The 16637-nt window shown below is 45.7% G+C and overlaps 1 protein-coding gene across 1 annotated transcript in view; it reads right to left on the bottom strand.

Annotated features, from left to right (window-relative positions):
- The window catches only part of ADAM19 (ADAM metallopeptidase domain 19), an 81775-nt gene that overhangs the window by 42257 nt on the left and 22881 nt on the right, over positions 1–16637 (bottom strand). Inside the window, exons 4-5 of the mRNA XM_030328443.1 lie at positions 7176–7254; positions 977–1053 (exon numbers count right to left, since the gene is read on the bottom strand). Coding sequence (XP_030184303.1) covers positions 977–1053; positions 7176–7254 — 156 coding nt within the window. The remainder of the gene's footprint in view (positions 1–976; positions 1054–7175; positions 7255–16637) is intronic.

The following is a 16637-nucleotide window of genomic DNA, read 5'->3' as shown; positions in this document are numbered from 1 at the left end:
ATCTATTAACACATTCAATCCTTGTGACACTAGGGACATTTCCCCCTTATCCACATGTTACACAGGAGACCACTGAGGTCCAGGGTCACCCAGCTGGTCAACTGCTCCTGGCTCAAACCCAGGGAGTCTGGCTCAGAGAATGAAGAGCCATTCTCTTTCCAGTGGACCTTTCCAAGGACCTAGCTGGACCTTCTTGAAAATGACCTTGCTTTGCCTTTCTCTTCTCCTCTCCTCTTCCATTTCCTTTCTTACCGCCTACAAGTACTTCTACCAGAGAAGAGCAAAGGAGAAGTGGGAATAAGTGCTCACACTCATTTCAACTGTATGAACCCTGTCTTTTATTTTCGATATTCTGATTCTTTGACAGCTAAGGCCTTGCCCTTCTCAGGATCGGCCCATTCCCAGGATGGTAAACAACTTTCAAATTCAGGCTCTCACCCTCTGGGCCCCTGTCCCCCTACCCTGGTCACCCCAGGGCCAGGTTCCAGACAACTGGGAAGAGCCCCTGTGCCTCAGATCCCACTGAATTATTCCAAGTAGCCAATACTAAACATACTTACCCTGCTTCGCCTGTTTCTTCCTGTAGAAACCACAGTAAAGACTCTTGCCCACATCCTCCCATCTCCCACACCCTGCCCCATGACTGACCCGTATGCTTCCCTATGTGGTGTGCCCCTCCTCTTGGGATCTTGAGTACAATAAACTATTTTTTCAATGGCAGTCATCTCCTGGCCTGTTGGCTTCACCATCCCTAAATAATAATAAATTCAAGTTCCTCAGGAAAGAGAGAGCTCAATCCAAGTGAAAATGTGGATCATCAAGGATTCCCCTCTTCTCTCCCAAGCTCAGCCCTTCTTAGAACTGGCTGGCATACACTCTCAACGGACAGCTTCTCAAGGACCCTGCCCAGGGCCAGCCGTACCACTTGCCTAGAGAGAGGGCCAGGTGCTCCGCCAGCACTGTCAGGGCCTCTTACCTTATTCCCCGGCAGGTGCTGAGTGTGACACTGGACTGTTCTGCCTTCCTCACCGTCCCGTGGTAAAAGCAGTGGTCCTAGCAAGGAGAAAAGGGGGGTGGTCAGGCCAAAGGACACTGATAAGCATGGCGATGTTAATGTCTCGTGAAGGTCAGGGATGATTATATAGATCTTAACTTACACTCTGCAAAGAGCTTTCCAAGCCACCATTTTATTTGATCCTCATAATAGTCCTGGGAGGTGGGACAGGGCAGATGTGATCATCCCAACTGAACAGATGAAGCAGCTGAGATTCAGAGAAGCAAAAAGATTTTCCAAAGGTTTCCCTGCTAGTCAGAGAAGCCAGGACTTCAGGCCTAGTTCAGAGCTCTTTCCAGGACATGTGACCACAGGAAACACTGGCTGGGGTCACCTCTGTGGCTGCCCCGCAGAGTTGAAATGTGTGTCCACCCAGAACCTGAGTGTGATCTTATTTGGAATGGGGTCTTTATAGATGTCATTAAATTAAGATGAAGTCACACTGGACTTTATCATTTTTCTTTATTAGAAAAAGAGGAGAGGACACAGAGAGACAGACAGACAGACAGAGAAGAGGCCATTGGAAGACAGTGGCAGAGATTAGAGAGATGCAGCTACAAGCCAAACAGCACCACAGACTCTGCCAGGAGCCACCAGAAGCTAGAAAAGGCAAGGAAGCATTCCTCCCAAGGGACTACAGCGGAAGCCTGGCCCCTGCTGACACTGTGATTTTGGACTTGCAGCCTCCGGAACTGCGTTTTACACTCCCGAGTTCACACTGCTTTGCTATGGCAGCCCTGGGAATCCAACAGCCCCCCTTCTTCCCCACCTCCCCTGAGTCCCTGCGTGTCTGGATCCGACTTGACTTGGCACCTGCATCCATGGATGCATGGAGCTCTGATGCTCTTCTCTCACTGCTGTGTCTCACAGCCATCTGGTCTTCCCGACCTGGCTGGACTCCTCGTGACTACAGACAGCTGCTGAGCACCGCGCCATGCGCCAGGCCCCCCAGCCAGGCCCGGGAGACACAGCAAGGAGCGAACAGACACAGCTCCAGCCTTCCTGGGGCTTACAGGCTTGTGAGAGCCAATCTTAATTAAAAAGCCATACAAAGATTTAATTACAAACTGTGAAGAGAGGCTTGAAGTAAAAGTTGGGAGGTGCCAGCAGAGTGTTTCATAAGTAGGCGCACCAGAGCATCTATGAGGCCAACACAGCTGTGGGAGCACTGAAGCACAAACCACGACTTTCCCCTACAGGGTGATAACGAGGGACGCGCTCCTCCAAGCCTCTTCCCAGATAGTTCAAGAGAGAGAAGCTGGTCAGAACAGAGAGAAGGCAAAATCCCCAGGGCAGAGCCAGGTTCTGCAAAGGTCTTAGGAAGGGTACAAGCTATGTAGCTGCACACCCAGGAGCTCTCTCTTTCCCCCCCAATGCAGAGCGGGGCCAATCAGAAATCTCGGGCATCACGGGATGCCATGCTGACTCAGTCAGTGAAGCGCGTGACATTTGATCTTGGGGTTGTGGGTTTGAGCGTCACGTTGGGCGTAGATGGAATCTTTAAAAAAAAAGAAATCTCGGGCATCAGCCTACAGAACAATCCAAGTGATCCATCACCAGGACCACACTTGCTTGTAGTTGTTCTTTGATCCCCAGCCGGCAAGGATGTGACCCAGGAGACAGCTAACCCATTCCTGCATATTCTCTGGTTCCACCTTCCACCCACCTCGAGGCAGGACAGCCCAATAATTAAATTCAAGCATTTTGGCACAGCCAGGCCAGATTTAAACACAAGGTCCCACACCTGCCAGCGATGCAAACAGTTTACAATGTCTCTCAGACCTCCAGTGTCTTCAGTCTCTACCTCACGAGGTGGCTGTGAGAATACAGTACATCAAGGACCTAGTGCAGGGCGCCTGGCCCAGAGTGGCCGGCAACAAACCTTAGTGGTCATGTTATAGGCGTTAAATTCTCCTTGTCAAAGGCAAAATGTGGCCTCGAGAGAGCTGGAAGCCAACCAAGAACCTGAATCCTCAGTCATCGCCACACCAATTCTATGTCCCATGCAGCTGAGCCACGCAGTCAGATCACAGGACATGGGCCAGGCTGGCACTCAGTTCAGGGTCAGTCCCCAGACCACTGGTGGGTGCCCTTCCACCTGGTGACAACCCACTGGCCAGCAGTGCGGCTCCTCCACCCATTTGGCTCAGGCCCTCCGGACAAGGGACAGGCAGCAGTCCCTCTCTGCATCAAACTCTCCTGGACATCAAACAAGTCAGATCCTGACCAGAGGTGCACAAAGGAAAGCCACTGTATTGCACCTATGAGACAAGGTGAGGCAGGGACAACCTTTTTTCCAGCCACGATTGCATCTGCTTGCAAATGCCAGACTATCACATGGTTTCTCCCTCCATCCCCAGATTCCAAGACCTGGAGACGCATCATCAAATGCTCAGATTCTGAACCTGATCCTTAGAACTCAGCTACAGGGCCATGAACTCCATGGCCCAGGATCATTCACAAGTGGAAGAGGGGGCCTGGCTTTTATGGAGTAAAAGGGGTTAGCAGATGTTGGAATGATGGGGAGTCAAGAAGTTCAGAATGGGGGTCAGCTAGTTTCAAAAATCTAAGTACCTCTACAGATAAAGAGAATTCAGATCCAGGGATGGGAGTGAAGGATCCCTGTACCTCTTTGTACATCTTTGGACTGATGTGTTCACTGAGTGCTCTCTGAAATAGCATTAACAACTGACTTTTGTAACATGCTTTAAATTTACCAGGGGCTTTCACACACATCCTCGTGTGTGATAATGATCCCACCATTTCCTGTTACAAACAATAAGGGCTAACATCTATCCAGCCCTTACTACTGGATAAAAAACTGATGTCGATTTTTTCCTTTTAATTCTGACAATCTCACAGCCTTAGGAGGTAGATATTATTATTCCCATTTTTTAAAAAGGGAAACTAGGGGCACCTGGGTAGCTCAGTCAGTTAAGCATCTGAGTCCTGATTTCAGCTCGGGTCATGATTTCACGGTTTTGTGGGTTCAAGTCCCACATCAGGCTCTGTGCTGACAGTGTGGAGCTTGCTTGGTATTCTCTCTCTCTCCCTCTCTGCCCTTCTCCCACTCATGCTCTGTCTCTCTCAAAATAAATAAATTAATTAAAAAAAAAAAAAAAAGGAGGTGGGGGGAAACTAAAGGTTGGAGAGGTTTCAAGTCTTTCCCAAGGTCACACACCCAGGTGGAGACTGGAATGACAGCAGCCTGACTCCAGACTCCATAGCCACCCCTGGCAAAAGCAGCCCCAGGAAAGTGCACAGGGCTTCATTTGTTACAGCTCTTCTCTCTTCTAGCACCAAGGAGGACTGAGCTCTAGTCTAAGCCTTGCCATTTACTGGTTATCTGAAGATAAGCATGTTACTTTTTCTCTTCTCTCCATTTCCTCATGAATAAAATGTGGTGTTGGGAGAGATGTTTATAAATTCTCATAAAACCAGTGATTCATTGTACCCTTCTACAGCTCTGAGAGTCAGATCTTAGCGTATCCAGTTTTCTGATGAAGAAACTCAATACTAGTGTGGTCAAAAGGGTTGTTGAAGGTCACATAGCTAGTTAAAGCCAAGGCTACAACCCTGGCTTTAGACCCCAAACTCTGTAACTCCTACAGGCCTGGCTGATGAGTTTGAGGAAGTTCCCAGAGCTCCAGAGCTCCCACTATCCCAGGCCCAGGCTGGTAGCAGGGCATGGTTCTCAACATTGGGGTCAAGCACAACCAAACGGTTTATTCTATTCTCATTTCTCTTTGAAGTCCTCAGCTCCCAGATAAGAAAGCTGACTAGGAGCTCCCTGAGGCCGGGTGGGGGCTTTGCAAGAGTCCTGCAGGAGGGGATATAAGAAAACAATGGGTTATCCCATACTTCAGCTAGGATGTGCTTTGGTCAACAAGACCTTCTGGAAGAAGGAGAGTTCTGGGAATGAGGGGAAGTTCTCTTCCATCTGAAAGGCCCTCACAGCATCTCTGCCTGACTCTGAGAGCACAAAGAACAAGTAAATGAACAGTCATGAAGTCATCGCATTCCTTCTCAGCTTCTCGGCCTGAGGGGGCCACCCAAGGGGGCTTTCATAGCAGGAAGTATGAGCTCATGGCAAACTTGTGCACTGAGACCCATTCTTGAGCTGTGGGTAGAGAAGTGCAGGAGCCAAACTGAGAGGACCGTACTTTGTGAGGTCCTTATGTGTAGGGGCTTTCGAGGCGTGCCTGCCCTCTCCCTCCCTCCCTGGAGGCACAGAACTTTAGTCTCAATGATGGAAGAGGTTTTGACCAGGGGTACTGAAGAAGGTGGGGAGCCACAGCTGGATAGCCTCCCCAGAGATGAGAAGACACAGCCAACTTGCCTGTTGTGGGTAGTGGCCACATTGCCAATTCCTTCCCTATCCAGGAAGGCGTTGGTGAGTAAGATTGCATTAATCTTCACATGCAGCAATCCAACACAGCACCTCAGCCACCTGATTACTATCCTCCAGACCTCTTAGATCTATTAAAACTTAGCTGTCCTGAGTCCCTTTCCCCATCCAAGGCTAAGCTGATAAACTAATCTGAGCTTTTACTGACTGATGGTGGCTGCCATGGCCTTTTGGACATCTACCCTCTAACAGGGATATTTTAAACATGGGCCATGCAGGAATCTAAGATTCCACGGGAAGCTGCCAGAGGAGCACTGAGGCAGAGGGACCTACCCTGTGGCCCTATACACCACACCTCCACATCTATATGCCACAAAAGTGCGTGATGTCCTGACCCAAAGGCAGAAGACCACTGGTGTTCCATCTTCCCTTCTTCACCCCATCTCATCTGCATGGTCCGAGAAGAGTCACTCTAATCCAGAGTGTCTCACCTTGGGCACTGCTGACATTTGGGGCCAGATAATCCTCTGTTGTGGAGAGACTGCCTTATGCACTGTAGGACACTTAGCAGGATCCCTGGCTTCTACCCACCAGATGCTGGTAGCGTCCACCTCCCAGTCATGACAGTCAACAACTGGCTCCAGACATTGCCAAGTGTCCCCCAAGCCTTTGCTGGCCAAAATGGTCAAAGAAACAAATAGAATATTTTAGGGTAACTGCATCTGATTAAAATTGATATAAATCATCCTGAATCCTATTTTCTTTGCATTATGTGAGTTACCCACATGTTAACAAAAGTTTAAATAAAAGAAACACTTTAAACAAAATCACTCCCAGCTGAGAACCACTGATCTGACCCCATGAACACTAGCAGGTACTTCAGTAGGAAAAGCTAGCAGACCATGAAACGTGTACAATTCACTACCTTAAGTGCTCACCAGTGGGGTGTGGTGAAGCAGACTAAAATTCATCCTTCTGAGAAACCATTTGAAAGACCATTTTTTTTTTTTAATTTTTTTTCAACGTTTATTTATTTTTGGGACAGAGAGAGACAGAGCATGAACGGGGGAGGGGCAGAGAGAGAGGGAGACACAGAATCGGAAACAGGCTCCAGGCTCTGAGCCATAAGCCCAGAGCCTGACGCGGGGCTCGAACTCACGGACCGCGAGATCGTGACCTGGCTGAAGTCAGACGCTTAACCGACTGCGCCACCCAGGCGCCCCTGAAAGACCATTTTTTAAATGACAAATCTTTTTGCAAATAGCCAAACTCAAAAACACTTTTGAGGGGGAAAATATCCAATATGAAGATGGCAGCAAAACAAGAAAATCTATGAAACCTAAAATCCCATTATAAAAGGCAGACTACAAAACCTTATACATCCATATGGAAAAGTCTCAATTAAACATCTAATTAAGTGCAATGGCAGGATTACCAGTAAATCATTCCTTTTACTTAAACTTTTGTTAATATGTGGGTGATTAACATACAACAGAGAAAATGTCTGCTTTGTAATGATTTATGCCAATTGTAGTCAGAGGCACTTACCCTAAAATATTCTGTTTGCCTGATCATTTTAGTCAGCAGAGGAGAGGGAGCCCTTATGAAACAACAAATTCACATTTTGCTTTTCCTGCTCATGCCCTGGGTCTGGGGTCAGGGCAAACAATCCCTCCAGAGGAGGGACTGTGCCCACCACATATCTCCTCACTTCCCGGGGGTGGCACCAGGACAGGCCAGCTGCTTGACAGATCCCTGCTGACCTGAACTCACCTCAGATTTCAGCATGGTGGTTTGAGCGTTGCCACTTGGGGTATAATGGGTTTCTGTGTAGGCTGGAGCAAAAAGGTACCTGCAAAGAATAAACATAGACATTTGTCTCTTTAGGTGCTGGCCTCCACCCTCCTGGAAACAGTGGGCAGTCATTCTAAATGACCCAGGAAGAACCACCCAAGCATCTCTGTGCAGAAGAAAATGAGCAGCCCTAAGGGCCTACGGAACAAAAAGAAAACCAGGAGGAAGTTTATTAATTTTGTTCTTAATGGGATCATCACTTAGTATGGAGACAACCAGATGAAGGAGACAAAACGACAGCAGTGGTCGCAACTTTTTCTGGGTCCTGGGAATACACACAAGCGAACCCATATTCAAAATTTCCCAAGGTCTTTGGACGCTCTTTTGTACCTATAATTATGCTAGCACTGCATCCACCAACTTGCAGTATTGGCTCGCCAATTTTTCTTCATGGGAATCCTTCCATCCTGTTGCATGTTCTGGTGAGACTGCCAATCAAGGTGTCCTACCTGGCCCTGGCCAAGAGTGGCCCATGTTCCAAGCTAAGCCAATGGAGTGATGTTGCAAAAACCAAACAGATGGAAGCAATTCATCTGTTCCTTTGTTCCTGCTGCCTCGATTCCCAGAGTTGCCTTTGTCTGCCTTTGCTGAGACCTAGTGGTCCAGATGTCCTGAGACCTGGTAGTTCTGTGTTACCCTTACAACAAATTCTTATTTTCTTTTCTTTTCTAAAACTTCACATTGGTTTCTCTCTTGCCACAGACCCCTTGAAGCTGAAGTTAAGAATCCCTCATCAAAGGCAAGGCAACACCAAACAAGGTTCTTAGCATTTCTCTAAAAGTTAAAAGAAAAATAAAAGAGCCAAATGGAAGTTTCAACTAGCTCAGCCACATTAAAAGCAAAATGCATCTATAGAAAGTTGAAGTCTAAGGGCAAAAAGGTGTCTCATGGAAGAGAAATTGAAGTCTAACAAAACAAGAATTAAGAGGATCTAGATGTACTAACATGGAAAAAAATGTTTAAAAATGGAGTTAGATCAAAACAATACATTTCAGGAAAATACACATTTTAAAAATCCCTCCTAATGAAAAACTGATAACAATACACACAAGTGTAGGCATTGAGAACACATGGAGAAGCAAACACCCATTGTTAATGGTGGTTATCTCAGGGCATTGCAGATGTTCACAATCTAAGTTGCATATTTCTAAAAACTGGTTGATTTTAAAAAAAAAAAATAATTATTTATTTTGAAACCTGAAAACCTAATTTGAAACTGCTTTTAGGAAGAAGAAAGTATAGACTGAGGCCAGCACAGAGAGCCAAAGGAATGTGCAGAGACAACCCTGGTTTTGGAAGAGAGGACATTTCCCAGCAAGACGAGGTCCGTTGAAGAGGGTCTCCAGAGTCACTTCTGGCTGTAAGTTCTGGGACTCCTGACTGAGATTCCTCTCCATTCCGGAGTGCAGCCAGAAGGCAAATGTCACAAGAACTGTCTCTTCTACTACATCAAGCCCTTCAACATCAAGGCTTGGACAAGAAGAAAAGAAACCCAACAGAAAGATGTAAAAATAAAGCGAAGTACAAAACCCAGCTTGTGTAGAGAAACTCTCATTCACATGAAAACTCTGGGTCTGTAGCTCACTTGGCAGGGTCTGTCTCCCAGCCCTATGTCTTTCTCCTTAGCACCTAATAAGCCAAGGATCCAAGGAAGGAGTCACCCATTTGTCTGCGGGAGATAAACCATAGGCCCCAGGAGGACTGAGGCCAAGCTGTTTAGTGCACCAGTACATACCAGTGCTTAACATTTATTTAATGAAAGAATGACTTAACTAGTAATTGAATGAATGAGTTGTTTTCAGCATTAGGAGCTTGGAGCATGGTCTGGAGTCTGAGAGAATGAAGTTTACATTCCAGCTCTGACATCTACTGTCTCCATAGCCATGAGTGAGTTACTTTACCTCTCTGAACCTTTGTTTCCTCTCCTTGCAAATATGAGGATAATATGCCTACTTGATAGGGCTATATTAAGAGTATCATAACAAAATGCACAAAAAGGGCTTAACACCAGGCCTGGCATAGAGTAAGCTCTGTAAAGGTCAGCAATTATCATTATTGCTTTCACCAGGGATTATGATGGAAGAACCCAGAAAAACTGATATAATTTACCCATTTTCCCCTAACTCTCCCCAGCCATTAATGTTCCAGTTTATCACTTGAGAGAGATGAAAAGGCAATTAGATTATTCTCGCAGGCCCACTCCCTAGATCTGCCTTCACAGATGGCATCATGGACAGCTAGAAAAGGGTTCAGAGTTTAATGGTCCGTTCCCAGTGCCAGTGGGGAGATGTGAATTTTCCCAGAGGAAATGCACCCCTGGTAAATACATTCTCAGCCTAGTCTGGGTCTCAGGCGGAAAAAAAAAATCATTCATTCAGTGACATTAAGATGCTCCAAAGAGAACATTCCAGATTGAACCTCAGAGGTGTCCACATTATGGTCAGTCCCCAGCCATACCTTCAGAAGGGTAAGCATCTTTCTGCAGCTTCTTATTCTGAGGATCTGACACCATTATCATAGGACTCCCAGAGCCTCAGGGTTGAAAGGGACTTTCGTAATCATTTAGCCAAACTCACTAAACTGTGGGCTCCCTAAGAGCAAGGGCAGAGGTGCTTCATTCAGGGCTTCTCCCCAGCTCCCAGCACGTACCAGGCAGGCAGTACATGTTTATTCTGTGAGTAAGTGGGAGAAGGAATAAGCGAAGGAACGAATGAACAAATGAACCTTCTACCTAGCGTAGGAATCTGCCAGATGGCCCTTCAGGATTGGACATCTCCAGTGACAGGGAACTCATGAGACCACCCACTCCATTTTAGACCACATACAACAGTTAACGTTCTTACAATGAACCAAAATCTATCTCTGTCACTGGCACCCACTGGCCTCATTCTGTCTTCTGAATCTACATGGAACAATCTGCTTCCTCTTCTACCTAACTGCCATTTCACGACCAGCAGCATCAGCATCACCTAGGAATTCGTTAAAAATGCAGACTGTTGGACCCCAGCCCAAATGTACTGGGGCGGACAGAAACTCTGGGGTTAGGGCCCAACTATCCATTGTAATAACTCTCTCAGTGATTTTGATGCAGAACCACCACCCTAGACCACAAGTCCTCAAAATATTTTTAAGGTAGGCGAACTTCAGAAATATCAAAGTGTCTCATTCTCCAAGCCCCTATCACCTTCCTGCCTCTACCACATCCTGGATCATTCTGAGTTTGAAAAAACCAGATAAGTTGCATCACAACAGTTCACACATATTGAAGTGTTAAACCATTTAACACACCTATGTACAACACGCCTATGAGGTAGGTCCTAATTGTTTCCCCGTTTTGTAATTGAGGACACTGGGAATTCAGACATTTAACTTGTCCAAGTTCTCATGGCATGATGTCAGGGCCAGGTTTCAGACTCAGGTCTGTTGGCCCTGACTATGCTTCTTAAGCACTTTTCTGCTCTGTCTCCCTTAGAAGGCAGAAGCATAAAAATAAAGCGCTTCCAAGAACCAGCAGTCCAAACCACAATTTGATGGTAATGATAGTTGCCTTGCAGACACACGGGATGTCACAAAAATGTCATGACCTGTTAGTTGCGAATATATGCAAGAAAAATATAGTAAGCAAAGCACATGGCAGGAGAAAGGGGATGGATGGATATGTTAAGAACTTCAGGGCTAGTTTTTTGAAACAACAACCTTTTCTCCAAATAGGGTTACAGATGTTGGCCAGGAAGGTCTTTCTTTCTAGAAGCAAAAGGAAGGGTCATGTTTCATCACCACCATCTGTGCAATTCTACCGATAGACAAAACACAACTTCCAAATCCTCTCCACTGCCCCGAGCCAGGCCTATCTATGCCTGCGTGCCCATGGGGTGCCCTGGCAGTGTTCTCGGGACTCAGAGAGAGGGCCACAGGGCCACTGAGCAGCACGGCTTGGCCCACCCGCCCCTTCTTCAGCCACATCTTGTTCTCATCTCCTCCCTGACAAGGGGCTGGCTCAGCATATCAGCAGGAAGCCATCTCTCACCACTGGAGTGTATTAGGATTTTCAGGAAACAAGTTGTGAGTGATGTGAGTCCAGGAAGAGAGAAGGACTGTCCAAGATTTCCCACCCCACCCCCTCCTTTTACTGGCTTTGATAGAAAAGCAGTTTCTACAAAGTGTCCCCCCACCCCATACACACACCGTCCAGGCTCACAAGCCCACAAAGCAGGTAGACAGTATTCCTATACTAACAGCAGCTAGCACAGAAATGCTCACTGTGGGCAAAACCCAGGTCACTCAGACCCCCATGTCCTCTACCAAAACCTGCATCTACTGAATCCCACCTGGGAAAATAAGCTTTTTCTCAAATACTAGATATAAGGTCGCTCTCCAGGGAAGGACAATAGAGCTGCCTGTGGTGGCCAGGGCCCTGTTTGTACGCGCAGCCAGACCCCAAAAGCACACTGTAGTCTGAAACAGCCCTGACCCACCTCTGCTAGAGCCCAGTGCCTTCAAAACCAGAACAATCCCTTTAAGGACTATTTACTATCAGACAAATTTCAAATGCCTCTCTAAACTTCAATCTCTACAACTCCCTCTGGAAAGAGAAGCAGCAGGGCTAAAACAAATTTGCAAAACGTCTCTGAGTTCAGTCCTCCTTCCTCTGCTTCAGATAAGCACGTGGTGAAGATAAAGTGATAACAATTTCCAAACTACCTTGAAAAACAACCAATGCAGCCATGCTCAGTATAAGTAAACGTTACTTAGCTCATGCCACAGTGGCTATTTTTACTGACACCTCCTCCCCCAGATCTTGCTCCCTCTAGGTCCTTCAAGAAAGAGTATCCTAGCTCTTAAACACCAGTGATGCTTGGGGAGGTATAGCCTTGCTGAGCCCTCTTATTTCCCCTGGAAGACCTTCACCATGCCCACCCGTGCTGATGATCATGCAAGCCTCTGTCATTTCTCGCTCATACTCCCAATGCCGTAGCTATGGGACTTAGCCCAGTAACTGCACAACACCCGGAAACACTGAAAAAATATAAAATCTCAAGCCCCAGCCCAGCCCCAATGAGAATTATATTCTCTAGAGAAGGACTAAGAAATCTGTATTTTAAATAGTTTTTCCAGGTGATACTGGGATTTTCAGGTTCTGGGAATTCTCGTATCCCACTGGATCAATGCACAGCACAGAAGAAAAGTCCAGGGCTCAGAAAGCTTCACTACCAGCTGCACTACTCTCTAGGTAACTGTTCTTTCAAACCCCAGAAATGAGGCAAAAGATGACTATGTTTTTTTTTCAATTTCGTACAAGAGCACCATGGCGTGGCAGGCTCGGGGAGGCCAGGCTAAGGGTCTTCCGACTCTGTAGGGGGGAAGTGTAGCTTTGAAAGACTATTTACAATTAATTAAGGCAGCTCTTGTACAAGTCTGTAAAATGAGCCGTTAACTTGTAAAATGCTAATAAGACACAATAGAGGAAATGCAAATGATTTCTACCCAGTAGAAAAGATAACTACAAACGTTATGGTTTCATCATCTCTAGGATGATATTAACCAGTTTTATGTCTAACTTAGCAATCTTATCTCAACATTCATTTTTTTCACTATTAAAAAAATACATACATATTTCCCTTATCCAACTTTTAAGCCAGTTATCATCTTGCTGGTTCCCCCATTAATGCATTAATGAGATAAATCGAACTTTGACATGTGCTCACCAGTATTTGTATGAGAACTACTTCACTTGAGCCACCGAAACCTTTACCCTCCGTTTCCTAGACCACAAAATAACAGAGTAATAATTGCTACCTCACAGCATCACTGAAAGGACCAAATGAGAAACATACATTCAAACACTGATACTTCAAGTTCCGGTGAGCTTGGGCAAGTCAGTTAAACTCTCTGTGCCTGTTTTCTTATCTATAAAATGGGAAGAATTTTAGAATCTACTTCACAGGGCTGTTGTCAAATGCCTATGAAATTTTGTTAAGTAAAATCAACAAATGTGAAAGAACTCTTCTTAAAGTATACAGTTTTGTGTTCTACAATTCACTGTTATCATTTTCTCTGGGAACAGCTATGTGCACATGTGGCAAAATCTTGATAATTGGTAAATCCAGATAATGAGTATCTGAGGGTTCATAATACTCTTTTTGGGTATTAATATTTTTTAACTAGCGAGGGGACACTATGCCAGTTACAAGCTACTTGGCCTTAGTCTCCCTTCTACCAAATGGAAATAGTGATGCCCAGGACAGGCAGACACTGGAAGGGTTTCTGAAAAGCAGAGAGTGCTATTCTAACGTAATAGCCTACGTTTACCCATATTTGGGACAAAAAAACAAACTCAGTAAGTATTGTTTTGTTTTCTTTTGTTTTCGAAGAAGGAGAAAGTAAAGGGGAGAAGAGACAGCTGTCTCAGAACCAAGATTTCTAAACCAGTGCTCATTCCACCTCTGACTCCAAAGGAATGGAAACAAACCAACATGCCAAAGGCACGGCCCTAAAGCCAAATAAGGATTGACAAGTCCAGGGGCCCACAGGCAGAGGCATTCCTTTTTGAGGGAACAGAAAGGCCAAGGAAGGAGGGACTTTAAACATCATTCCTAATCTAAAGAGTGGGGATCCCCTCCTACCCCAAGGACTTTCTTGAATAAGTATCATTACTGCCAGAGGACCAGCTCCAGAAGCAACACTTTGAAGCAAGATGGCGCTACCCATAATCCTGGCAAAAAGCCAAAGCTACATGGCATGTTTTCTTTAACCTTTTATTAAGGAAGTTTCCCAACAATGCATTAAACCAACACTCTTTTTCACCAACCACTTCCCATTACATCTTCTCCCAGTCCCTATAAGACCTGGCATCCTTCCCACCAGCTCCTGGTTCTATGTTTTGCTTTTATATACCAAAGGATGTTTGGATGAGCACTGTTTACTCCTTTGACCAGCAGGGCATTTCTTTAATCCTCTCCATGCCTCCCTCTTGGCTAACTCCACAAAAACGAGTAACTTCTCTGTGCAAACACGGCTGATTTCTTGGGATCAGGGAGCTTAAGTGTTAGAGACCTGAGATAAGGGACCTCAAAATCTGTCACCCAAGAGTCTAGAGATTTGTTCTGCAGTGTCCTGAAGAGCCTGTTATGAGTATTTATTGGAGCCGGATAAGAATAGTTAAAAGAAATGGGGTACTATCTCTACCACTTCTCAGAAAATTTTTAAAAATGAAAACATTACCTGATAGCAGTCTCTCTGGCAACCAGATTTTGATAAACAACCACAGTGCTTGTTTAACAGATCAACCTGAAGGGAAGGGCCAAAACAAGAGGTACCAGGCATATTTCAGAGATTTACTTGGTGAATAAGACAAAGGGAAAGGGAAGAAAAGGAACCTCTAAGATCACTGGGCCTACGAAAATATGTTAGGAAAGAGGACCATTTCATTTTTCCTATGAAAAAAAGCATACAAAAAGCAGGTGGGTGAAGACAAGAAACCAACCCACCTTAAATGTGGGTGCTTCGTCCCTTTTAGACTCTGATTAAATATCCCAATAACTCTGCCCCAGGTTTTTTAACATCCTAAAGCACAAATCACAGCTATGATGCAGTCAAGAAGGTCGGATGTTGGCGAGCCCTTCTAGATCGTAATGGACAACTGTCCCAGCCTCTAGCATCTTTGCCACCTTCTTGGAGTAAGATTGCCCCGATTTGCATTCAGACAAATGCTCCCCTGTCCCTGCATACTGACTGTGGGCACCTGGAGTCAGTAGTGACAAGCCAAGACAATCAAATCTCATTTCGCCAAATTCCATGATGGGTGACATCTGGTGAAAATGGCTGGAGCAGAGTCACCCCAGTGGTGGCACCTGAAAAGACTAACTATGAATTCCTAAATCCTTCCTGTTCAAGCCCTAGTTCTTCATCTGGTTTTTTTTCCCCCAACACATTCTATCTGTTGTCCCATATCCTTTCCGTAAAGTTTTTTTTGGGGGGGACGGGGGGGGGGGAGGTCAGTATACAAACTGCAGAGTTGACTGCAACAAAAGAATCTTTTTATGCCACCCTATCTGTCGAATGCTTCTCCTCAATCCACTTTTTTTAAGTTTATTTATTTTTGAGAGAGAGAGAGACAGGTAGAGCGTGAGTGGGGAGGGGCAGAGAGAGAGGGAGACACAGAATGTGAAGCAGGCTCCAAGCTCTGAGCTGTCAGCACAGAGCCCGATGTAGGGCTCAAACCCACAAACTGTGAGATCATGGCCTCAGTCAAAGTCAGACGCTTAACCGACTGAGCCACCCAGGCACCCCAACCCTCGATCCACTTTTATATTTTTTTAATGTTTATGTATTTATTTTGAGGGGAAGGTGGAGGAGGGGCAGAGAGAGAAAGAGAGTATCCCAAGCAGGCTCCATACTGTCAGTGCAGAGCCCGACATGGGTCTCGATCTCACAAACCATGAGATCATGACCTGAGCCAAAATCAAGAGTCAGACACTTAACTGACTGAGCCACCCAGGAGCCCCTCAATCCACTTTTATAGATGAATAATTTGAAAAAGAGCAAAAGCAACTTACCCAACATCACATAGTTATATTTTGCTTCTAAACTCATCAGTCTAAATAAACAAAAATAAGCTAAATGTCAGTGGTAGATAATCCAAGAGTTAGGCCATCCAGATACTCCCAGAAGGCAGAGAGGAAGGATGTTCGTGTAATCTTATCAATAACTGCTTATTAAGCAGCATCATATAGTACAAACTGTGGGGCACATGGCATCAGGGAGACCAAGTTCCTCCTGGCTTGAATCCATCATGTATTTGTTCTGGGTCCTCAGCCAAGCTGCAGTACCTCTTCTGAGGCTCAGGCTCTGCCTCTGCAAACCTGTTTACTCATTCCACAAATACTGACTGAGACCGTGGTGTGCCAGGCACTGTGCTAGGATGCTAAGGGAGTTGAGTGAGTGGCACAAGCACAGTTTTCCTGCCCTCCCCAGCACCTGCATCTCTATTATGAAGATCAGAGTAGGCTGAAGGGTGGCGGAATGTGCCAAGTAAGCATACAGATAATTTTGCACCAAAGGCAATTGAAAAGAAACAGATACAAAAAACATGCTCTCTGCCCTCTACCTATTTGCCTAAAATCAGGACAAAAATTTTCAAAAGCGTCCCTCCTCCCCTCTCTACCAGGAAGGACAAAAGTTAATCACCAGAGACAACTTCAGACCCTATCCGCCTGGTGAAGGCACCAGAGGAATCTACACAACTTTTACTGACTAGCTTTTGTCTCCCATTAGTTTGCCATATATTACCTTCCCACAGCTTACCATCTTTGGAAGTGTAACTGTTTTCCTCTGTCCTGTCATTTCTCTACAAATTTACTGTTCTTTGGGAAAGATGCTACA

Source organism: Lynx canadensis, chromosome A1 (genome assembly GCF_007474595.2).
Source record: "Lynx canadensis isolate LIC74 chromosome A1, mLynCan4.pri.v2, whole genome shotgun sequence".
NCBI classification, from domain to species: domain Eukaryota; kingdom Metazoa; phylum Chordata; class Mammalia; order Carnivora; family Felidae; genus Lynx; species Lynx canadensis.
The sequence above is the reverse complement of the archived record's forward strand: the minus strand, read 5'-3'. Positions and strand labels throughout refer to the sequence as shown.